This window comes from Amblyomma americanum, chromosome 10 (genome assembly GCF_052857255.1).
Source record: "Amblyomma americanum isolate KBUSLIRL-KWMA chromosome 10, ASM5285725v1, whole genome shotgun sequence".
NCBI lineage: Eukaryota > Metazoa > Arthropoda > Arachnida > Ixodida > Ixodidae > Amblyomma > Amblyomma americanum.
The window spans coordinates 1,059,228-1,084,515 of NC_135506.1; the positions used below are offsets into that span (position 1 = coordinate 1,059,228).

Sequence of the window (25,288 nt, forward strand, 5' to 3'; positions counted from 1 at the left end):
GAGCTCATGGTATCTTTTTCCGCACAGCGAGCCGTTGATACCAACACCGAGCCCAGCAGAGTAACGTTGCGCGTATGTGACGACCACATAACGATCCCTCCGCGAGCCAGCAAGTTCGTCACAGTCGAGTGTAATGACAGCACCGGAACTCTTAGCATCGCTGAAGCGAACGTGTCGCTGCTACTAGCTCGGCAAGTTTGTGTCGCTCGAGGCCTAGTAGAACTTGCCAACTGTCGCACCGACATCTTAATCACCAACTTTACCCGTGAACCGCAGCATTTAACGAAGACAGCGGTCATCGCTTATTTTGACGAGCTTGGAGAGTGTACCAGGCAGTGCTCTTTGTCCACCGCGTCAGACCTCGACGAAATGACGGCTACAGCCATTCCGACCGACGTAAACCCGCACCTCTCGTCCAGTCAGAAAAGCTGCGTGGAAAACTTCATCTCTTCTTTCCGTGACTGTTTTGCATCGACTTCCAAGGTACGACAGACGCTGCTTACCAAGCACCAAATTATCGTTGCTGAAGACGGAAGACCACTATTCCAGCGCCCTTATCGCGTGTCTTCAAAAGAACGTGACGCCATCCGCCGTCAGGTTACACAAATGCTCCAGGACGACGTCATACAACCGTCCACGAGCCCCTGGAAATCGCCTGTTGTCCTCGTCCCGAAGAAAGATGGCACCCTCAGGTTCTGCGTGGATTACAGACTCCTCAATAACGTCACGAAAAAGGATGTGTATCCTCTGCCACGCATTGATGACTCCCTAGACTGCCTGCGCCATGCCACCTACTTTTCGTCCCTTGACCTCCGCAGTGGGTATTGGCAAATAGAGGTCGACGAACGCGACCGAGATAAGACAGCCTTTATTACTCCCGACGGTTTGTACGAGTTCAAGGTGCTCCCTTTTTGGCTTGTGCTGGACCCCTGCCACAGTCCAACGAATGATGGACACCGTGCTGTCTGACCTGAAGTGGCAGTCGTGCCTCGTATATCTCGACGATGTCGTGATCTTCTCTGACACGTTCGATGAGCACCTGAAACGTTTGCGTGCTGTTTTCAAGGCCATACGTTCCGCTGGCCTCTCTCTCAAGCCAGAAAAATGTCACTTTGCGTTTCATGAGTTAAAGTTTCTTGGTCACATTGTCAGCGCTCGAGGTGTTAGTCCAGACCCCGAAAAGACCGCCGCCGTAACTGCCTTCCACAAGCCAACAGACAAACGGAGCCTGCGTCGTTTCTTGGGCCTCTGCGCGTACTACCGCCGGTTTGTACACAATTTCTCCATGCTAGCAGAGCCTCTGACCCGCCTGACGAAAGACGCTGAACCCTTCTTCTGGGGCGAGTACCAGGATAGAGCCTTCACGGAGCTCAAGTCCCGTCTCCAATGTGCGCCTGTGCTTGATCACTTCGACGGAGAGGCCGACACGGAACTGCGCACTGATGCCAGTAACGCTGGTCTCGGTGCGGCCCTTGTTCAGCGACAGGATGGTCTAGAACGCGAGATTGCTTACGCCAGTCGCACTTGCCCGCCAACCCTTGCCCGCCAACCCTTGCCACCCTTGCCCGCCAACAGAAAGACGACTCCGAACATGCTGCCCCTCATCGAGTACCTCGAGGGAACCGCTCCATCACCACCTCTACTCTACAAGCGCGGACTGTCATCGTTTTGCTTGCGTGATGGTGTCCTCTACAAAAAGAACTACGGCCCAGTGGACGCTGTCTATCTGCTTGTAGTGCCTACAACGCTTCGTGCCGAAGTTCTGCGTGCGTGCCACGACGACCTTCCCTCGGGCCACCTCGGGTTTTCCCGCACGTTAGCGCGCATACGCCACAAGTACTAATATGGCCCAGGCTTGCTGCGGTTGTCCACCGCTACGTGCGAACCTGTCGTGAGTGTCAGCGCCGGAAGACGCCGCCGTCTAAACCAGCCGGGCTCCTGTAGCTTATCGATCCCCCGCGCCTCCCATTTCAACAGGTCGGCATGGACTTACTCGGCCCATTTCCGGAGTCTTCCATGGGTAACCGGTATATTGATGTGGCCACTGACTATCTCAGCCGCTACTGGGAGACCAAGGCCCTTCCCCGTGGCACCGCCGCCGAAGTTGCACATTTTTCATTCACGACATTGTGCTTCGTCACGGAGCCCCAACAGTCGTATTAACTGACAAGGGCACCGCGTTTACGTCGGCACTTACGAGCGAGGTACTTCGACTCAGTGGCACCAGCCATCGCAAGACTACAGCTTACCATCCGCAAACAAACGGACTCACTGAGCGGCTTAACAAGACAATTGCCGATATGCTTTCTATGTATGTCGACGATGACCATGCGAACTGGCACCGGATACTGCTTTACATTACGTTCGCGTACAACACTGCGCTCCATGAAACGACGCGCTTCACTCCGTTCCATCTGGTGCACGGTCGCGAAGCCTTGACCATGCTGGACGCCATGCTTCTTCCGGATCCTACTCCCTCTTCTGGCGTGGACGCTGAACAATTTGTTCGTGACGCCGAAGCCGCTAGCCAAGTTGCTCGAAAGCGAATCCGGTGCCAGCAACAACGCGACGCCGAGCGCTACAACCTCTGCCGGAGGGAGGTGATGTATACACCCGGTGACCAAGTCTGGGTATGGAGTCCGATCCGTTTGCGAGGGCGCTCTGAGAAGCTTCTTCGCCGTTAATTTGGTCCATACCAGGTGTTACGCCGCCACAGCGCGGTGACCTACGAGGTGTTCCCTCAAGGAACTGTCCGGTCGTCTCGACAACCGACGTCCGAAGTAGTCCATGTGGCGCGAATGAAGCCATATTACTCCCGTTAGTCCCTTTCCGCGAAGACACTCGCGCTGCTACCTTCCGCCTTACGTATGTTTTTTCCCCTCGCGTGCGGCATCGAGTCGATGCCTCTTGGAAGGGAGGGGGGCAATGCCACACTGCTGACATTCTGCCGGCGCCACCTGGTGGCTGAACCTGTCTCCCAGCGCGTGGCCGAACGTCTTCTTTTGTCTCGAATGAGCGCGGCGGTTCGGCAAGCCTCGCCCCAGTAAACGGCTGTGTTTCCCGCTTCTTGCTACGTTTGTCGGCGACAATATAAACAAAAGAGTCATTTGATATGACAGTTGAAACAGCACTGTCAAGTCGGTTCCACTCCCCGATACTTCGGGGAAAAAATTACATTTTTAAGAGGTCTGTTCTACAGTATACTTCTTTCACCTTGTTCCGGTGATCTGTACGGGACGAAATGTAGTTGAGACTCAGCATGTACCGACCGGGTTCTATGCCTGTTTTGGAATGAAAGATATTGTAAAAGAATTTCAGACGAATGATTTTTCTTCGTTTTTCAAGCATGCCCCAACCAAGACTGTCTTTTGCAGTTGTTACACTGAAGTTCTTTGAGTAGTTGTCGAAGACGAAGCGAACTGCCAAGTTCTGTACTCTTTCTAATTTACGAATATTACTTACTGTCTATGGATCCCACACTGTGCACCCATATTCAAGTACAGACCGGACGGACGTCTTGTATAACAGCGCTTTTGTTTCAGCAGGCAACCGTTTCGTGTTTCTGCGGACGAACCCTAAAACTCTGCAGGCTTTAGCTGTAGTAAAAGCAATATGTCGATTCCATGTGAGATTGTGTGTTGTCTACACGCCCAGATATTTGTGCTCCATCAATGATTTTAAATTTGTGCCATTAATATTATAAGCATATTCATGAGATGTCTTTTTTTCTAGTGAAGCACATGTATACTGCTCTATGTTTAGGTTAATTTGCATGTCCCATGTATCGCACCTTACGGCAACCCTATTTAAGTCTTCCTGTAATTGGATGCAGTCATGTGGATTAGTAATTTGCCTGTACATCACACAATCGCCCGCGAATAGTCGTACACAAGAGGAAATGCAATCACAAATGTCATTCATATAAATTAAAAACAACAGTGGGCCCAGAACGGACCCTTGCGGTACACCAGAAGACACACCTACACCATTCGACTGTTCTCCATTTATAATCACCTTTTGACTTCTTAAATTAAGACACTGTTTTATCCTTTTAACAACTGATTCATTTATGTTATACCAGGACAGCTTTTCAATCAACAGCGAGTGGGAAACAACATCAAAAGCTTTCTTAAAGTCCAAGAACACACAATCAACAACAATCAACACACAGTCAACAACAGCGGACGAAATACCCGAGTCACTGATGACTACTCTAAATGATAAAGTGTTTTCTAAATACCTAGGTGTTCAAGTAACTTCCGTGGAGAGACTGCGTAGGATGGGCCGTAAGCAGGCAAACAAGCACCGGCCTATTATTATGAGGTTGATAGATCACAGAGAAAAAACGAACGTGCTGCGTAACTGCCCCAAGCTCAAGGGGCAAAGTATTTCAGTTTCAGATTTTTCAGCAGTGACTCGGCAGATTAGGAAAAACCTTTGGGACAGCACGGTTGAAGAAAGGAAAGCAGGTATAAAAGTAAAGCTTCAGTACGACAAAATTAAGGTTGACAAACAAATATATCAGTGGGACAGCGCTCAGATGGGAAGAGTGCCAGCCAGTCTACGCCCTGAAAGCCCTAAACAGCATTGACTTAATGTGTGTTAAAAGAAAAATCTGAACTTCGGTGTCTAAACATTAACGCCCGAAGCGTACTAAACAAAATTGCCGAATTAGAAAGCATCGTAACTGCACACAAACCCCACGTTCTAGTAATAACAGAAACCTGGTTACATAGTGGCGTCACCGACTGGGAAATAACACCCAGTGGGTACAAAATTTACAGACACGACAGAGACTCCCGTGGCGGCGTCATCGCTATTCTTCTCAAAGAAACGCTGAAGGCTACTAGGCCGCCTGATGTTACAGGAATTGAATGCGTTGTTGTAAAACTTTTCCTCAATGAATGTAATTTAATTGTAGGAGGGTTCTATCGTCCACCAAACTGCGACAACATCTTCTTCGAAAACCTTATGAGTTCTTGTGTGCCTGCAGGAAAAAGCGCTTTGCTATGCTCCTTACGGGAGACTTTAATGTTCCATCTGTCAATTGGAATGATTTTCCTGAGCCCCTTTCAAGTGCTTCTGAGCCTTTCGTTGAAATAGTAGTTCTGCATAACCTTACTCAACTTGTCAAAGAACCTACCCGTGTTCACAATAACACACTGTCAATTCTGGACCTTTTTCGTGCAAACGCCGCTGTTATTCGTAGAAACCCACAAGTTCAGGTGTTCGAAGGCATATTAGACCAGAAAGTTGTTTACCTAACTTTGGAAGTGAACTTCGATTCACATATTGAAAAACAAGAAAGAACTGTCCCTATTTTCTCGCGTGCCAATGATATTGATGTAGTTGATGCACTGGCGAGCTCGTTTTCTACGTTATGTGTGGATCAAATGAACATTCAATTGATGACCTGTCGTGTTCCTTCAAATGCCTTGTCTTAGAATGTGTGCAAAAGTTTGTTCCGGTGAAGCGAAAAGTGCTGCGCAAACGCAATCCCTGGGTAACAAAAGAAATCGGGCGGTTAGAACGTAAGCTAAAAAAGGCAAGAAAACAACACAAACTACGCCGCACTATTTCCACTTGTAACAGGTTGCTTGGCTTCCGTGTATCATTAGCTGAAAAAATAAAAAAACGAAAAAGATCATTTTCAGAAAATAACGCTAAAAAACTTTCTGGTCTCTTCCCCGGAGAAGTTCTGGCAGCACTTATCGCCGAAAACGAAAGTTGTACCCAAACTCTGTATCGGTGGTACTTTTTATCGCTGACAAAGCAAATATCGCAGATGCGCTCAACCAGTACGTCTGCTCGGTGTTTACGTATGATGACGGTATCAGCCCACACTTTCCAGTTTAGGAACACATTCTGCCAATTGGTGACGTCACGATTACTCAGGAAGGGGTGTTAGCACCTTTACTCAATCTAGACACCAAAAAATCGCCTGGAGCTGATGGAATTCCGAACGCATTTCTTTTCCGCTACGCCGAGTGGTGTTCAAGATACCTAACTTTAATATTCAAGAAGTCATTATCAAGCGCGAAACTCCCAACCGAATGGAAGTACGCAAAGATCGTTCCCATACCAAAAACAGAAAATCCGTCCCTCCTGACGTCATACAGGCCAATTTCTTTACTTTACACATGTGCTAAATTACTCGAACACATAATATTCAAACACATATCTGTCTTTATGAATGACAACGCAGAAATTGATACCAGACAACATGGGTTTAGGCGAGGGTTTTCCACCGTAACTCAGCTCATCGAAACAGTTCACTAATTAGCAGCAGCTTTAGATAAGCAAAGCCAAGTTGACATAATTTTCCTCGATTTCGAGAAAGCATTTGACCGCGTCTCTCACTCCAAATTACTGCTGAAACTAAGGCCCATACTAAATAACAGCACCTTAATTAACTGGATTCAAGAATACCTCTCTTTACGGAAGCAATGTGTTCAAGTCAATGATGCAGCTTCTTCTGCAAACGTTCACTCAGGCATTCCACAAGGCTCCGTTTTAGGTCCGCTATTCTTTCTGATTTTCATAAATGATATCATCAGTGACATAAGCGTCAAGATCAGGCTTTTTGCAGACGACTGCGTCCTGTATTATAAAATACGTAATGCGAATGACCAGGCAGTTTTAAACACCTCCCTATCTAAATTACAAACTTGGTGCTCGAATTGGCAGATGACTATTAATCTTAAAAAGACCGTGGCAATGACCGTTACACGCAAAAAGAACCCCTTAACATTTGCTTATAACATTAACAACCCGTGCTTATCCGTAGTTTCCAGCTACAAATACTTGGGAGTTATTATTTCATCAGATCTTAGGTGGAATGAACATGTAACACACACCTACAATAGAGCTATGAAGAAACTGGGATTTTTGAGGCGTACGTTAGAGAACGCTTCACCTGAAATTACAATTTTAGCCTACAAATCATTTATCCGACCCGCCCTAGAGTATGCCGCGATTGTCTGGGATCCACATACACAATCTAATATTACCAAAATTGAGAAAGTCCAAAGAAAATCAGCTAGGTTCGTCTTTAGATCATACAGCTGGCGCACGTCCCCATCATTACTTCTAGAAGCTGCAGAACTGGAAAGTCTCACATTGAGACGTTACCGGGATAGGATGAAATTTTTCTATTTACTCTATCATAGCCAGTTGGGAATAGACAAAAGTTTATACATTCTGCCAGCTAACCGCTGCTCTACGCGCTCCTATCACACCAAGAAAGTCCTAGATTTTTCGTGCAGGACTAACGCATTTAAGAATTCATTTTTTTCGCGCACTATTTGCGATTGGAATGCGTTATCCGCCGACACGGTTGACTGCCCAACGGTTTCGTCATTCCTCTGCGCACTTGCGCATAAATCCTGAGTGACATGTGCCTCCCCCCACAAAGATGACATTCATGTCGTAAATAGTATCTTGTTTTTGTTCTGATTTTTTATTCCGCGTCCTGTATCTTGTTTGCTAATTTTGATGTTTTTCAATTTGTTTATTTGTGTTGTCCACTCTTGCCTAAGGTCTGATAATAAGGCTGGCAGTACCTGTAAAATAAATAAATAATAAATAAAACCCCCTTGATCTAAAGAACCTGCTATATCATGGGTTAATTCTGTAAGTTGAGCAATACAAGAAAAGCCGCTACGGAAACGGTGCTGTTGAGGATTCAGCAGAGAATATTTATTCAAATGTTGCATGATGCTAGTGCAAAACACATGCTCGAGAACTTTACAAGCGACACTTTGTAAAGAGACTGGTCGGTAATTGCTAACGATATTCCGAGGTCCTGATTTGTGCACTGGTACTTTCCAGTCTAGAGGCAAAGCGCTCCCTTGCAGTGATTTACAAAAAATAATGTGCAAGAATTTGGAAAAAGAATTTGCGCAAGCGGAAAGCAAGGCAGATGGCAATCCATCAGGACCGGTGGCTTTAGACTTATCGAGCCGTTGTAATATTGTCTCAATGCCGTGTTTATCGATAACAATATCATCCATTGGCTCACCGAGCACTATACCGGAATGAACTATAGTGTTCCGTTTTCGTTCCCATGGGCAGAAAACACAGACGTAAAGAACGAGTTAAAGCAGTCGGCTTTATCTAGGCTTTCATCAATAATGTCGCCGTTCACGGCAAGTGGTGGAATGGAAACGTCATCTTCACCATTTCTTTTGATAAGCTGCCACAGTTCTCTGGGGCGTTTGTTCTCTGTCGCGTAAATGAAACGAGTCAAAGTATGTATCCTTCTCACGTTTAAGAACGGTGTTGAATTCTTCACTTATGGCTTCTAACTTTTGCTTCTGCTTTACTGAAGGATTCTTTTTGAAGGGAGCATAAGCAGCGCTTTTTCGTTCTCGGATTTCTCTTCGTACCTCTATGTATTTACTTTTGCTGCGCCGCTACGTCATTACCCAAGACTGGTCACGCAGCTCAAAAACTTTTGTTTTGAATGTGTTCCACAATTCCTGCACGCTTTAAGATTCGGCTAATGTTTCAAACACATCCAAGTAACGAGATCTCTGCCGTGCGTGCTTTGGCGTACGTATATATGCGCCGCTCTTTCTGTTTAGCGAACCTTACAAACTGTAAATTCATTTCGCACATAACCACCATATGATCGCTTATACCCGGTAGTACTATGGTAGACCTATGGTAGATGTCCTGTTCGTTGAGCTGTATACTCATGGAATATCGAACAGAATGCCCGCCGTTCTCAATTTAAAGCTCGCAATGAACTTTCGAGATGCGGCCATATACGACGTGCAAAGTAACCAAAACTGTCTCGAACAACGTATAATCGGTGCCACCTGGATGCGATCATTCGGCGTAAATCTGCCCAAGCAAAAAAAGTGTTTGGCAGAGTGTTGGCCCGACCAAAAAACGGCCGGTCTGACCATGGCAACCGATGCGGAGCCGGCGTCGGATACTGACAATGGCCTATAACGTCGGCCGAATTCCGGAAATCGACTCCGCGGCCCGACCATGTGCCGCACAAGGACCGACCACCCGCCAGCGTTGCTGAATGGTCGGTCTCTTGTCTGCCCAAGCTTTTTGCCGACGTTGGGGGGTTTTAATAGGGGAGATAAATACGTTCTCCCCCACTTAATCGCGGCCGGCACAGTTCAAACCGCCAGACCCCACCCTGTGATCGCGTACGCTACCGGGCGCACGCCGACCACGGCGGACCTTGCTCTGAGGGAACAAAGGAACGGCACACTGGCTGACACAATCAAGGCATTTATTGCTACAGCAACAATAACGCCAGCTAGCAACAAAATACGCTGAGGAATCGAGGTCGTCCGACTCACCAGCAAGGTTACGAGCGAATGTTCGTCCACTCTAGGGCAGGGGATACTCCAAGGCTGGACGGGACGAGATACGGGAGCAAGTCTCCCTGCCACTTCCTCGTCCCGCTGGCGAAGAGCGCAGCCACGAGCGACACGTCGCTCGCGCCGACGATCCCAGCCGAAGAGGATGCGCTCTCGCGAACGCGCGCGCAGCATGGACGGACGGACGGACGGACGGATGGATGAATGGATGGATGGACGGATGGACGGACGGACGGACGGACGGACGGACGGACGGACGGACGGACGGATAAGGCTGAACCCTTTGAATCGGGCGGTGGTTTAAGCCACCTAGCCATGACTTGTGAAATTTTACTCTTGTCTTGATTTTAGCCACCAATCAGATAACCTCCGCTTGGTTACTTCTACACGCTTAAAATCTACTTTTCCTTCACTGTCCTTAAATGCCAATGCTTTGGATAAATAAACCCCACTGTTTTCTACTGTAGGGTGAAGCCCTTTTATAGAAAATAAGTATCAAGTATTCAGCCGTTTCCTCCTCCTCTCCGCACGCAACTCAAAACGTGTCTATCTCGTGGTACCTGACTCTATATGTCTTAGTCCGCAAAACTCCCGTCCTGGCCTCAAACAACAAAGAGCTTCCCCTACAATTATCATAGATATTTTCTTTGGCAATTTCCTGCTTAAAGATCCTGTATGTTCCCAGTGCCGATTTCGTCAGCGGCCCTGTTTTCCACAGAGCTCTCTCTGTTTCATCATCATTCATCATCATCATCATTTATTTTCCCTTAAGGACCCCTAGGTGGGGCATTACATAAGGGGGAGCAAAAAATACGAAATCACAAACAATAGGAACATTTGAAATATAACAGTGAAGAAGGCAAAACAATTGTTAAAAGAGCATTGAAAAATGAAAAAGGGAACAATCACAGGTACACTGTGATCACAGGTACACTGTACACTTTAACCTTTTTCTTAGCTGATAATTGCTGATTTGCCCCCCTTACTGCTGTTCAGATATTTGCTTGTCAAGTTTCTAGTTCGCTTTCTCCATTTCGTGTCAACACTTCTTATGTACAGGTATCTGAAAAATTTCCTAGCCCACTGCTTTTCCCCCATTTTTCTCAATCGCTCCTCAAATGCTATCTTACTGCTAACTTCTCTGCTCTTGAACGATGCCCATCTCATATCACCCTGTATTCCCTGATTTTGTGTAATGCCATGTGCTCCCAAAGAAAGCCTCCCTACGCCACGTTGTTTAAATTCTAACCTTGCTTGAACATCTGGTCTCATGCACAGGACCGCATTACCGAAAGTCAGGCTAGGAACCATCACCCCTTTCCGGATCCCTCTTACCACTTCAGACCTATTGTAATTCCACAGTGCCCTATTTTTAATGACAGCTGCATTCCTACTAGCTTTATTCATTACATACTTTTCATGCTCTGTCAGATTATCAGCACCGTTATTTATCCACACCCCAAGATACTTGTACTGATTCACTACTTCTAGCGTGAACTCCTGTATTCTATGCTCACCGCCCTCATCATTAAATATCATGACTGCAGATTTTTTCTTACTATACTTGAAACCTAATCTATCTCCTTCTGCACCACAAATGTCTATCGACTTCGGCAAATCTTCCTTGTTGTCAGCCATTATCACTATATCGTCCGCGTATATTAGTCCCAGTAATGTCTGCTTAATCCATTCCCCTTGCATGAAAAAAGAAAGGTTGAAGCCTAGTCCGCTCCGCTATAGTTTGGTCTCTAACCCTTGCAGGTACAACATGAACAACAAAAGAGACAGAGGACCTCCTTGCCTAAGCCTCGCTGTATATCTACAGGCCTGATACATTTTTTCCCCATTTTATAAGCACTCTGCTACCTTTATATATGCCTTTATATATAGCAATGACGCCGTCCGGGGCGCCCTCCTTTGTTAGTTAGGGTAACTAACCAGGGAAAGTCGCGTGGCGCCGTGGGAGGGTGCACCGCGGGAAAGCAAACCACAAGAAAAGGCTGCGGGGATGAGTCCCCACAGCATATATCCTCATTTGGCCACACGTCGTCCGATTGCTGCCTGACGCCGATTAGTGGCCGGCAGACGATTAAAAACCGCGGCATTGCGTCTGGTATACCCCATCACGTGGGCGTTCATGCCACGTATTTATTTCTACTTTTATAGCGTGGTTCATGCGTATACAACGGGCCAGTGCAAGCAAGGGCATCAAGAAAAGCGGCAGCTTTTTTGTTTCCATGAACGAGAAGTGAAGCGAGTAGTATTTGACGAAAATTTTATTTTTCAATATCCTTAAAACAGCTCGCGATGTACATTAATGAATGTGTATGTATGACGGATGATAACATGTGCTGATAAATTTATTTAGAAAATGTTCAAGGGTTTAAAACGTTGAAGAAGAGCTTTGTCGTCGATTTCCTTTTGGCAGCCGTCAATTGCTTGATGCTGATGGACGATCACAGGTAGAGCAGCAGCGGGCTTCATCTTGGTGAGAACGAAGGAACAAAAAAGAAGGAACATTTTAAAATTAAATAAACATTCCATTCCGATTACAATTTCACACATTATGCAGTTACAAATGTTAGTTTCTTGTAATAAATATGTTGAATTTTGCTCACCGGCCACTAATCGATCGCGCCAAGCTTTAAAAAATGTCAACCTGCTTTACCAAGATTTGACTAGTTCAACACTCATCTGTACCACGTCAGATGAGCCTGATTTCGTGATGAAAAAGAAAAGAAATAGCTAAATTAGCATTAATTCAACCTAAAAATCAGCAGTTCGTAACAGCGGTAACATGGTAACATGCGTGCCGGCAGCTTGAGGAATGAACAAACAACCAATACAAAGGTCTGCGTCAGTATATGACGCAATGTTCGGCAAGCCTTGTGGCTGCTCCCCGGCGCAGATCCCAAATTGAGTCCGGGTGGAGCATCGAAAGCAGTGGCGAATGTGCTGCCCAAAGTGCGGTGCTCGGTTTTAGGTGTGGGGAATAGCATTGTTGGGAGAGTTTGCGCACGATTCAAGCGAATGGCAGCGCAGAAGTGCGCATGCGCAAACTACCAACTGTTTATTAGGCAGAAAAGAGCCATATTTATGACCACTCAACTCAGGCTCATGACACATGTCATGATCGCTCCGGACACCCATAGATAACCCTTCTTACCCCTGGCGCCAAAGCACTGCTGCCGTTGTCATAGCAAAAGAGGAGGTATCTCTTAGCAAAAGTAGCGTCAAGAATTGGTGCAAAAGTAGTGCCATACGATCGAAGCAAAAAGGAAAAAAAATTCAAATAACAACAAAGCCATCAGCAACAGCAAAGAACACCCATTTTTATGTCCTTGAAAGCCTGGCAACAGCAAACGCAGGTTTCGTATAACTAGATCATATCACGGGGAAAAAGTTTCGAGTAAGGTCATTTCATTGCTTCCAAGATCTGTTACACAAGTGTTGCTAACACATGTGCTGCCTTTCTTTATAACCAAAAGGCCTCAAGTATTTCACACTCCACCTGACTCTTGCTACCAAATTGCACCGCTGACGGGTGGTAAATCACCCCACACCTCTGTTCACCTTCCAACCGAAGGCTCAGTCAACGGACTTGAGGTAGCGCGTTGAAAATGTACTATCCTGCATGCATACCAGTGCTGACTCTTGGCCGCTGTTTTTGCCCAGTGCGTGCCAACGGCTCTAGGCAGAACAAGGAAAACCTCGAAGAATGGAAGCTTCAGGTCACGATGTCGGTTTGCACGCTTGCCGTAAAGAAATCAATAGAATGTAATAAGAAATAAACAACAGTTCTTGGGCTAGAATTCGGTGACAGGAGCTAGACGTGTGTGATGGCAAAGATGGAGGGACGGGGACGCGATTTCTTATAAGAGTTGCTCTGGGCTGGGCCGACTGCTTCACTTATTTCCTGCCAGCTGTGCGCTTCATTCGAGTTGCGCTGACTGGCACATTTCGCGATGAGCGGTAAGAAATGGCGGAAAATCATTCCTGCACCTTTCTGTCCTTTGTGACACACTGCGTCGGTATAAAAAGCGACCGTTTAAAGCTGCTCGCTGTAGTAGGTTTCCCGCATGCAGGCTGCACCGGGCGCTTCGCTGGCTTTGAAAAACCCTGCAGGTACGCATTGGGCTTTCTGTCGCAAGTAGAGGAAAAAATATGAATGAACGCAACCCTTTGAGCACCCAAGTGGGTGATGTCAAGTTCAAGATGAAGGTGCTAAAAATATTAGTGTTGCCTGTGACCGCTGAGCAGAGAACGCGTGACCTCTGCTGCAGTAACTGCACATATCAGCGACGTTCAAGTCAATGTTTTCTTCTTTTGCAGCAGCATTGGAGATGGCGAGGTTCCTCGTGGCGGCACTTATCTTTGCCATGGTGGCTTCTGGTGAGACTTGTTCGCTGAGCCGGTTTTACTCTGCGCACATGAGCCATCTTTTTTTTCGCTCCACGCACAAAGTTACGTGCCTCGTTTTTTTGCTGGCGAGGAGTGGGGACGTACGGGTCTCTCCTTCTGGAATCACACGCTCTCATTAGTCCCGATGCAGGCTACACAAGTTGGAGAACATTTCTCCTGTATTTTAAGGAAGCTATATGGAAGGCTTCATGAAAGGATTTTTTCCCCGCAAAATTGCCAGCATGGATTTGAGTTCGCAGCGGGTGTGGAGATAGGGCGCGTCTAAGCACATCTTTTGAAGGCATGGCTGGGGTACACTTCATCCAGCGTGTGTTAAGCCCTTATGTGGAACAAACAAAGAAAGGAGAACAACAGGGTGATGGTTTGCGTTATGTTCCATAGCGCAGCAAGTACTCAGGGGCAAACACAAACGCTAACTTCTACCAAGGCTTTATTTGGTGTACACAGAATTTATACACGAAGGAAAAACGATACGTGTCAGATTTGGCGAGATAATTTGTGAACAACCACCTTAAAAAGCAAATGCAACACGTTTGCCGGTTGGCATACTGCCCTGAGTCTAAAAATGCCAAACCTTTATTTGTTAGCGACAATGACGGACTGCTGACGAAGCTTTCAGATCCAGCTCTTTCGATTGCGGTGGCCTCGATAATTTCTCTTGTTAATCTATCCGCATTCACCTCGCATTTTTAATTAGAACCAGGCTTGCATTTATGGCCACGACAGTGCCGTGCCAAATTACTGGAACCGCCATCCCTAACTTCCCTATGGTGCTCGCTTAACCGCTCATTACGGCATCTGCTTGACTGCCCAAGGTACGCCTCCTCGCCGCATGAGGAAGGATCGTGTAGATTATTCCCTCAGTGCACGCACAGAGGCCGAATCGTGCAACTATTCTGAACCCTGCTGTCAGGACAGATGGCCTTTCAAATGCGGGACAATCTTTCCGGTGCAGACACCTTCACTCCCACTTTTTGTTTCAGGGAGTGCGACAGCTTGTTTGTCCCCTTGCTGCGCTATGGAACATAATGAGAACAGCAGCTCTGTGTCGTGCATATCATCCAAGGCGTTCTCACAACTGTGGGATTTTTGCTCTGGAGTTACGCAATCCCTAACGCGCGATAACGATCTCAGAACGACGCCGCGATTCGTATCGTGAATTCTCAAGGCCAAGGACACTAACTAGAACAAGTTACGTTAGATGTACAGTCTTGGTTAAAAAACTTAAGGCCGCTGTGAACGGCCGAGGAGCGGCTGCGCTCTGCTATCGCGGCGCGCGCCGCCGCTCGCTTGCGCCGAGGATAAGGAGGCCGAGGGAAGCGTCTCCCTCACTCTCAAGCCTCCTCTGATAACAGCGCTCGTGAAAAAACTAGCGCGGCGTTCGTTATGCCAGCTTGTGTTGCGGTCGCCGTGAAAGGGCGCTTCGTGCGACGAAATTCGGTTTCCTGGGCGAAGCTACCACCGCATAACAGTACAAAAGTTATCCTAATCATCGCAATTTTATATTACAATTTTATCTTACACATTCAGAGGGGAGAGCGTTCGCATTAAGCCTTTAGGTATACATTTCGAATGTGTTTCGCAGTGCGGTGAAAATTAAAGATAAAATATAAACCTGACTTCTCTGAGTGCTCCTATAGCGCTGTGCTAAGTTGCATATTGTAATATATGGGCAATTCACTCATTGTTCTTTTAAAAAAGGACGAGAAGCAGTAATGTCTACTACAAAGGCTGTCTTAATTAGGAAATGGCCTGTGACTTCCGCCACAATTTTTCAAATTCGTAGACGGCACTTCTTCACTAAGGAATGACCGCACGTGTGTGTTCGACGTTGAAGTTCTTTAAATAAGCCCACATTGAGACTAGAGCACGGTTGTCTGGCCTGAGTAGACGATTGAGTTAGAACATTCCTCGGCAATTTGGAAAGTGCCCACTGCTTGGCCCCTTTTCATGTCTTAGTGCATGCTGCCTCATTGTCGTTAGGCCTCACTTTCAAGCACACATGACGCCAGCGTAGTGCATTCCCACTTCAATTGGACACCACGTGTACGAGACATTTGAATCATGCAAAATATACCACGGCCACGAGATTATAACCTGCTCATCCTGCCTTCTCGTAACGAGTGCTGCCCATGCCCATGTCTTATTAATGTAGCCATCCGCAAAATTTTCGTCCTGTTCTTCACAAGAAAGTGCATCAAATTATACGAGCAGAATACAAAAATAAACCGAAAAAAATTTGACCCCCCCCCCCCCCCCCCCCCCCCCCCCCACCGCTGCCCCACCCCACCATTTCCATTTCATGCCTTATCCCGTTTTATGAGCTTTCACGGCTGCTCAGAAGGCACCTCGTCCAGGCCACCACATTTAGTCGCACGAAGCGCCCTGTCACGGCGGCCGCAAGACGAGCTGGCAACTGGCATAACGAGCGCTCTTATCAGAGGAGGCTTGAGAATGAGAGACATGCTTCTCTCTCCCTCTTTATCTTCGGCGGCAGAGTCGCGGTAGCGGAGCGCAGCCGCTCCTCCCCGGCCGTTCACACCGGCCTTAAATTTTTTGACCAAGACTGTACATACTTTTAGTAATTACAACTGGGAAAATCACATTCATTTCTCAAATAGCTTAGATAAGGTACGGGTTAAATCATCAGTTATTCTAACTAGTACACTGCAGTCTATTTACATGTATTTAGTTGTATTTATTTTGCAGTATTTTCATTAATCCATGCGCAGCAGTTGTCAGGGTAATGTAAAGAGGCCTTTTTGCTGTCTCCCAACTTTTATTGCAATAGGCACTTATCTATTCACTGATATAAGACTGTTTGTCTGAATAATGCATGCGTTAAAAACCTTATTTTAACACATTGCCGTCTAATACGAATCCAAGCATACGAAATAATTTTCACGTTCCTGATAATTTGATATAAGATTAATTGCAGCTGCTGCGGTTCAGAACAGTGCAACAATACCGATATCTTTTTGTCATGTTTTCCCGTCTATTAGAAAAGCCAAAATAGAAATAGTACAGTGTGGCTACAGTTAAAGAGCCCATGCATCACGGGCTTAAATACGCGGCTTTGTTCTGCACAATGACAGCGGGCCACCAGTTTTATTCTAGCAGTCATTCCTGAGCTCATATTGTAACGAAAATTGTAAAAGCCGGAATGCCGCTGTACAAACAATCCTGGCGAACTGTGCTTGGAGCCAATTAATTTTGACGAATTAAAAAAAAAAGTCCATTGAAGTCCAAAGCACTCTAAAAGTGCCCGTGTGAATGCAAAACAAAGTGACTGCTTAGTATTCTGTAAGAGGTCACACGTGCCGTTCTAGAGTAAAGTACTGGCTTACAGGTGAATGCCAGAAGCAGTTTGGACACGCACTCAATATAAGCACGAATATGGGAGTAAAAAGGCAGTAAACTGTTCTCTAGCGCCTTTGAGTGCTGCAGGGTACCAAGCGCCTCAGTAGATTTCGGTGATTAAATGTCTTACTCTTGACAGCGAAGGATATGCAAAGCACATAGCGACGGTGCAGCTAGCGATCGGAGGAAGCTTTTAAACGCGGCGCCAGAGGTCCTGAGGTTAGCAAGAAAAGGCTGAACATCGCTATAACTTCGCATGCTTTGAAAAGGGAATTTGTTTCCCTTGCCAACCGTATTTTTAGAGGTGAAAATCGACCCCAGGGCTCGGACAGTGTGCCCTGCCCATTGCACTACGGAAGCAAGGCAGGTCACTGCATTTCTATTCTTACCGGCCAGAGCGTATCTGGGAAAGGAATACTTTGCATATTCGGGGAAACAGGATACAGGATATCAAGTAGGGTTTGTAGAAATATATTTACGGGGTGAAAGTTATCGTGCCGAAGAATACAATGAAATAAAAATAACGCATTTAAGTGTGTGTGGGAGGAATACATGCATATGTCTTCTCGTTTAGCTTTGCAATAATTTTTTGAACTCCTACTGGCCACACACGCAAAAAAAATAAGGGTGCTTTTAACAGTGGTTCTGGCTGCCAAAGCAGCAGCTGAAAGTGAGCATTGTCCGCGCCACTTGTTATATACAAAATTCTAGAATATGCTATCAGTGTCTCATTAGCAACATCTTCAGCAAAATAAAGCTTGCTATTTCATTGACAGTTGGCCTTTCAAAGTTCTCTTTAGGCGTCTTCCGGACTACGCCCACTGCAGGGCAAAGGCCTCTCCCATGTCTCTCCAATGAACCCTGTCCTACGCCAGCTGCAGCCACCCTGTCCCCAAAATCTCATCCGCCCACCTAACTTTCATAACCCCAGCTTTTGCTCCATCCAGTTTTGTTTCTTGGTAAAATTGATTCTACGACCATTTCTGTGTTAAAGTTTGTCCGGCAGGAAAAGATCTGGTAAGAAAATGAAATTTATTCGATTCAAACTCGTGACGTCGGCACCGAAAGGGCCTGCGGGATCGTCGTTTGGAAGTGAATGGCGGTGCAGCCTGGCCTCAGGGACCAAACAGTTGCCCCGATATGGCTAACTTATTGCGAAGGCAGCCGGTGGTGGCGTATTTCATTTTCTGCAGCTTATTATGGAAGCTGCGTTTTCAGTGAACGCACGCAGCCTGTGCATGCATCTATCCGGAACGGTGCAGGAGGCCTCCATTGCTGCGCCGACCCGGCGGCGGGCGAAGGTGGCCGATGGATCACCGACGCAGTGAAGAAGGGGGTCGGACTCCTGAACCGGGCCGCCCAGACCGCGGGGAAAGTGGCCGGTGTCGCGAACGACGCGCAGAGGTGTCTCGAAAACGAAGAGCGGGGAGGCATCGCGGGCGCCGTCAAAAAGGGAATGGGACTGCTGGGACAGGCCGCCGAAACCGCGGGAAAATTTGCTGGCGCCGCAAGCAGTGCCAGAAAACTCGTCACCTACAAGTGACCGGACCGAATACGGCTGCGAATGAACACGCGCCGGGGATTCGAGGCGGCCATGCGGCGCAGCTCCCGCCTGCAGAACGTGCGTATATACCGGGTGTCGCAGCTCACATGAGCCAACTGAGTAGGCGAGCGCGAACGGTTGATTAATGGCAGTCTTCTTGAACACCTCGGGCGTGTTTTATGTCGCGACAAGTTAATCGATTGCAATTAATCTCTTCAGATAAAAATCAAACGAGCAAAGTGTAATTAAATGCGAGGATTTCAGTGAGCAGTTAATCCAGTATTACAAATATGCTCTAACTTGTGGGATTCCCCTAATCAGTAGACTAATAAATATTCAGCTTAGAAAATAATTCTGGCATGCAGTTGTTGATGTCTCCTGTGTTCTTGCTTTCCTAAAATAATTAGTGGCATTTGAAAAGAAACCTGCTTCCTTCTCTCGCAAAACAAATGGGTCTTACCTCGAGTTTGGCGCATGATAGCCTTAGTGACTTATGTGCAAGGGCACGTCAAAAGAGCATGAGTCAAAGCAGCCCACAAAAAACAGCACAGGGAAATAACGGCACAGCGACAAAACGGCAGGAGGAAAAACAGCATGACGACAAAACAGCGCAGGGAGAAAACAGCACGGCGAAAGAAGAGCGCCGGGAAAAAAACAGCACATTGGATCCAGTAGGATGCAGCGCTGCTGGAGGGGTGAACTATCATAGCCGTAACCGCAAACGGTAAATCACAACACATGCGGCAGCTTATCTTGTGTTATTTGCACCAATTCCTTATTATTGTTACCTTTTCTCTTTTCCTTTCTCGCAGTGCATGGAACAAAAAACCTAAGAAAACAATTCAAAAGAGCTTTTCCTGAAGATTCGAGGGAGGCCGAGGGGCAGTCTGCAAGGTGTGGGGTTGTAGTAGGGGGATAAATAAGTTTTCTCCGCTTAACCCTGGCTGACCGCCCGGACCCCGCGCCGTGATCGCGCGCACGCCGACCACGGCGGGCGTTGCTCTAAGAAAAAGGGAAACAAAGGAACGACATTCTGGCTCACACAAACTGGCATATATTGCTGCAAAAACAATAACGCCAGGTAGCAACAAAAGAAGTGAAGGAATCGAGGTCGTCCGACTCCCCAGCACGGTTACGAGTGAACGCTCCCCCACGCTAGGGCAAGGGAGAAACTCCCGAGGCCGGACGGGAGGAGCTGGCGGTCTCCACCACGAGGCCTCGCTGCGCTGTCGTAGGAGCACTAACAAGAACACTTCGCTGGCGGAGAGCGGAGCGCCGCGCTTAACCGTCCGTACTCCCAGCGCGGCAATCTTGCCACCCGTAGCGCTCGTGTCACTGCGACGCTTGCGCCCTCCGTTAGTTAAGGTAGCTTAATAGAGAGGGTGCATCGCGGGAGAGCAAACCAAAGGAGACGGAGTAGGGCTCGTCTCCAGAAAGGATGAGAACCCATGGTACATACCTCGGAATTTTGAGAAGAGCCAAACCAACAGCCAAATACTCTGCAAAGAATACAGGAGTGTAATCGGGGATACAGACGGAGTAGCTTCAAGCCAGATCCTACGAATGTATCCGAATCCGTCGTTGTTGGTCTCATTCCCACAATGGGGGATTGGTGCCTTGCACATTCAAACAGTAGTGACATATATTGACGTGGATGAAATTTTTGTGTGAAGGCCCCTTTGTCGTCGTTGACGCTCGCGCGATATATTCACAGCAAGCGCTGCTGACCTTGATGCCTGAAGGGTATAAACCGCTACATAAGATTGTCAAAAATTCGTACATTCTACAAAAAGGGGCAAAAGTATATTTAAAAATCGTAAATCATACAAACAGTGCTGAGTAAATCAGTAAAAGAAACTCAAGTCCGTCTAAGGGCTTTCGGAAATGAAGGCGACAAAGAAGAGCGGACTAAAAAAGTTGAGTCATGGACAGAGAAAGAGAAAACTTTTATTTAGGTGATTAATTCGCAGGAGCAGGGTGGTCGGGACCCTTGTAGTCCAGGGCTCCTCTGGCGGCAGCTGACTTGCGGACTTGCTGGATTGTACAGGCTCGCTGGTCCAGGTGGTGGCTGATCAGGGCCTCCTCCCACTCCTCCCGAGATGTATGGTAGAGCGTGTAAAATGTCAAAACTTGGACATGTGTTTGTTTGTATTCTCCTGCAGTCGATGGCATCCGAGCAGGACAGTTGTTTGTGTGTTGGTGAGCAGTGCCTTCTTTCTAGCCTGTCACCATACGGTCCTAGGAGGGGGCAGGCATGGGGACCCACCCGCCCGGTTTGTGAGAGCTCGTGCTAGATCATTCGCTACCTCGTTTCCGGCTATGTGTAATTAACAGCGTGCTCACCCTTCCGTGAGGTTTTCCAGCACGGTATAGTCCCTGTGGGCTTTTTGGGAGTCCGTCACTGCGTGCGGTGGCCTCCCCCGTTGGTCTTTAGTCCTGACGGTGATGGCTATGGCCAGTGATTCCGATTCTGCAGGATCTTTGGCATATATTGAAGCCCTGATGACTGGCCTCTTCTGGTTGTCGACCCCAGCAATCGCGAACCTGCCTGGATCGGCATAGGCCCCGATATCTACGTATACCGCTTCCGGTTCTTGTGATAGTTTTTTTGCCAGTGCTTTGACTCGGGCTCTCCTCCTACGTCCTTCTGCCGCTCGTGGTGCATGTGTCTGGATATTGGCTTTACATATACCTTCTCTCTTGCAGGTGTCGGAATTTGGGACTTGCTCTCACTAGTTCGTAGTGCCTGCCATAGCCCCAGTCTCGTCAGGATATCCCTACCCGCTTGTGTTGTGGTTAGGCGTTGTTTTTTTTTAACCCTCCAGAACCGCCTCCCTGAGCTCCTCGAAGGTGTTGTATACTCGGAGTGCCCAAAGACGCTCCGCTTGGTTGGTGGAATGTTTAGGGAAGTTTTATAGGCTCTTCTTATGAAGATATCAATGGCCCTTCTATCAACGATTCTAATCTCTTAATAGGGTGGCCCGTAGGCAATCCTGCTTACGGTTGGGGTTTGGAATAGGCGGCCCAGGGTGCCTTCCTCCTTCATCCCCTTCCGGTGCTGGGTTACCCTTCTAATCATTCTTGATGTTTGGTTGACCGTGGCTTTGAAAGTTTTGATTGTACAATCCGTTCTCAGATTGCTTTGTAACCACAGGCCCAAAATCTGGTCTTCTCTTTTTCCTGAACATTTTGGTTTCCTAGGTAGAGTTCAGTTTATCTCGGGGAATTGTAATTTTTCCTGTGTACCGTGATAAGTTCGGATTTTTCCGGGCAGCATTGAAGACCGCACTCTTCGGAAAATTCTTCGACCATATATATGTAGCTGCTTGCAGAGCTTCTTCCTTCTGCGCCAAGGATCCCTGTGTGGCCCACATGGTGATGTCCGCGTAGAAGGTGAAGCTGATGTCTTCGCGGGTCGACAGCTTTTTGCTAGGTTGAGCATTCCTATGTTAAACAGCACTTGAGAGACTACACTGCCCTGCAGCGTGCCTTTGTTGGGCACAGGTACACTGGGTGACCGGATCTCTCTAATTCCAGTGGTGGCTGTGCGATCCGAGAAGAGGGCCTTCACGTAGTTCAATATTTTTCCGCGCAGTTGATATTGTTTAATTCTTGTAATATTGTGTGGTGGCCGATATTGTCGAATGCTCCTTTCAAGTCTAGTGCGAGGAGCAGGTTTTAGTCGTGTTTGGACATGGAATTTACGACTTATTTAATACGGAGGAAGGCATATTGCGTGCAGAGTCGCTTGCGGAAGCCCAGCATGCAGGAAAGAAATAGGTTAATTTTCGTCTATGTAATTTTGAAGGCTCGGATGGATTACCCGTTCATAGCGCTTTCCCTGGCAAGTAGAGAGGGAGATTAGACGGAGACTCTCAATAGCCAGGAGCTTTCCTACCTTATGTATGGTGATATGATGTCCGCGTGTTTACAAGCCACGAGTCATGGAAAAGAAAATGAAACAATAAAACAAGTCGGGAGTGCTTGATACCTTTCTGAGTTCCTGATAAATTTTTTTCTCATTCTTTCTCGGAATGGTCGTTTAGGTTTTCACTTTGTTTTCATCTGCTTCATCCGTGGGGTTGAATTCCTCTCTATTCTGCCCGCGTGTAATCTCAAATGGTGTAGTAATTCCCCATACCTTAGTAACGGCTCTGAATAATTATGTTGCTGCGGGCAGACCCGTGCAACGTCGTGAGCGCTTTCGTTTCCAACATCCGCAGCGTGTCCTGAGGTCCATGTCATTTGAGATTAACAAGGAAAGTACGGGACAACAATCTAAACATGGAGCAGGTGGCGATCGTAAGGAAATTTCAATCAAATGTCTAAAAAGGGGTAGCACGATGCCACAATATAAAACTAGCTGACGTGCATGCCACCTATGGCATAGCCAAGGGGGGAGGCGATTTCAGAAGCGGGTGTCTCACGATGTTCTGCTACTTCATTGGCGCTCTTCCGCTCAGTTCTTCAATGTCGACGGGGTCAGTAATTGATTTATAAAAAAATTACAGGCAATCAGCCTGATTGGTCCGCCGGGGTCTGTGCTAGCAGTGCCTCCCCCTCTCCACTTTTCCTCCTCTTATATATCCTCTGTCCAACCATGCTCTCCACGTTGTCCGGGCCTTGATGAGAAAGCCGAAAACAACGCCGGTGTTTTCCGTATTTGCACTGCTCCTGCCACCAAAGCGCTCACTAGACACTAACGGACGTGTCGTAGAGCAAGCAACCCAGTGGTGCAATGATTGATGACGATAGACGAAACGCTGCTGCTTCTCGGTGGCAGTGACATGACGGGGAGTGTTTTGCATTTCACTTTATCGAAACACGACAGCCGCCGTCCGGATTTCGTCGGGCAAACTCGGCAGCTGACCGCCTTAGAAGACGCTGCCACTGCGGTGGCAACCCACGGGCCCCCATGGCTCAAATTTTATCCCGCATTATTGTGCTGGTTAGCCGAACAGAATGATCTCCTATGGCATTCATTGTGCACTGCATTCGGCCTTCTAACTAAGCGCAGATTAAAAACTTTGGGGGACACTTAATTCTATTAGGTGTGTGCGGCGCCTGAGCGCGACGAACTTCCGGTCTTGAGATGTCACTTCCGATTTGGTTACGTCATTTCCGGTCTGGTGGCGCCACTTTCGGTTTATTTGACGTCACTGCCGTTCTGGTGAATTCACTTCCGCTCTGGTGACCAATTCCGGTCTATACCATGAATCGTAATCTGTCATATGACACGCACACATACAGTTGCCACAAACAACGTCCATTACTTCTGGCCTGGTGAGATCACTTCCGCTTGGGGTCGTAACTCATGACTGGTCTACCACATGACATGCAATACGAACTGCAGTGCTCTAATTGGTGTTTCGAAAACACCTTCAATATTGCCTTGTGTTTAAATATAGCGGCAAAGTTTAGTTATCAAGCTATAAAGTGTATATTGCGGTATTGGAATAATACTATGCATCCACCTGCACCACAGATCGAATACAATGCTGATAAGCACTCATCTTCAAGCGCATAGCTTAGGTCGGTACGTTCCTAAGCGAAAAATTTGTGAGGGCACTTAAGTCTGCTTACGTGCAGGAATGCGACAGCATGGAACTTTCTAGAACACGGGTTTCTGTTTCCACAGCGCCTGTAGCCATTGCAATTTTTCTTTTATTTTGCGTTTCAATTTTTGTGTTTTTAATTTTCTGTTAATTTTTACGTTCGACATTTTTTTTTATTGTACCTAGCTTTGTTGGTTGCTTCCCTTCGTTCTTTTGTAGTTGTTGTTGTTAGCCTATCAAAAGATGGCACATCCCCACACTGGGGGATCGGCCAAGAATCGGGTGGCTATTCACCTGTACTCAGGCAATTAAAATGAAAAGCACGCGGGAAAGCAACACCGGAGGATTCTTCCTCATGAACAGAAAAGGAATAAAAGTTTTGATTTCAAAATTATTATTAATAATAATAATAATAATAATAATAATAATAATAATAATAATAATAATAATAATAATAATAATAATAATAATAATAATAATAATAATAATAATAATAAAGAGAGGGACTGAAACAGAATTATTAAGTCAGAATGTAATAATTGACAGAAAAGAAAATTTTGTGACAGCATGGCAGTCGGTGAGATTCTAGCAGGAAATTTAGAACAGCGGTACAAACAGATCTGTGGCTGAACCCAAATGTGGCGGCACCAAATGATAGCAAGAGAGGGCTGCTTAAACTAAGGCCAAGGGGCTGCAAGGGCTCCTCCAGCAACCTTCTTCTCAAAGAGGTGTACCGGCGACAATAGAGCAAAAAATGCTCAATAGATTCAGGCTCACGGCAAAATGCACAAAGGGGAGAGAGCGCCTAACCCGACCTGTGTAAATAGAAATTTAGAGGAGGGACACGGCACCGCAGCCTCGTCAGAGATACTTCAAGCTGCCGAGCTCGACAAACTTGCCTGTTCCAAGAATATCTGAGGTGCTGATAATCCGCCGATGTTACAAGTGTTGTCTTGCGTGCTCAAAAACACACGTCGCCGAAACCTAGATGCTGTAATATAGGCTGTAGCCGGGATGATAGGCAACACGGGGCCGCTTAGGGAAGCCTTTGCGAGAGTATCAGC

At 47.0% G+C, this 25,288-nt stretch overlaps 2 protein-coding genes across 4 annotated transcripts in view; both read left to right on the forward strand.

The window, feature by feature from the left end:
- Window positions 1-25,288, forward strand: part of LOC144106489 (uncharacterized) — a 492,993-nt gene that overhangs the window by 270,443 nt on the left and 197,262 nt on the right. The gene's annotated exons all lie outside the window — the stretch shown is intronic.
- On the forward strand, window positions 13,367-19,021 carry LOC144106440 (uncharacterized). Of its 2 annotated transcripts, none has more exons than XM_077639255.1 (3): window positions 13,367-13,469; window positions 13,680-13,736; window positions 18,389-19,021. In XM_077639255.1, the coding sequence occupies exons 1-3, from the start codon at window positions 13,424-13,426 to the stop codon at window positions 18,667-18,669; spliced, it is 384 nt and encodes a 127-aa protein (XP_077495381.1). In that variant the 5' UTR covers window positions 13,367-13,423; the 3' UTR covers window positions 18,670-19,021. The 2 variants fall into 2 exon arrangements, with proteins under 2 accessions (XP_077495381.1, XP_077495380.1); XM_077639254.1 differs by having other exon boundaries at window positions 13,383-13,469; window positions 13,677-13,736.

Bases quoted from the DNA above. Each gene is read 5' to 3' on its own strand.
- LOC144106440 (XM_077639254.1), top strand. From the start codon at position 13,424: ATGCAGGCTGCACCGGGCGCTTCGCTGGCTTTGAAAAACCCTGCAG. The intron at 13,470-13,676 runs GTACGCATTGGG...CTTCTTTTGCAG, and splicing joins GGCTTTGAAAAACCCTGCAG to CAGCATTGGAGATGGCGAGG. The intron at 13,737-18,388 runs GTGAGACTTGTT...GGAACGGTGCAG, and splicing joins CTTTGCCATGGTGGCTTCTG to GAGGCCTCCATTGCTGCGCC.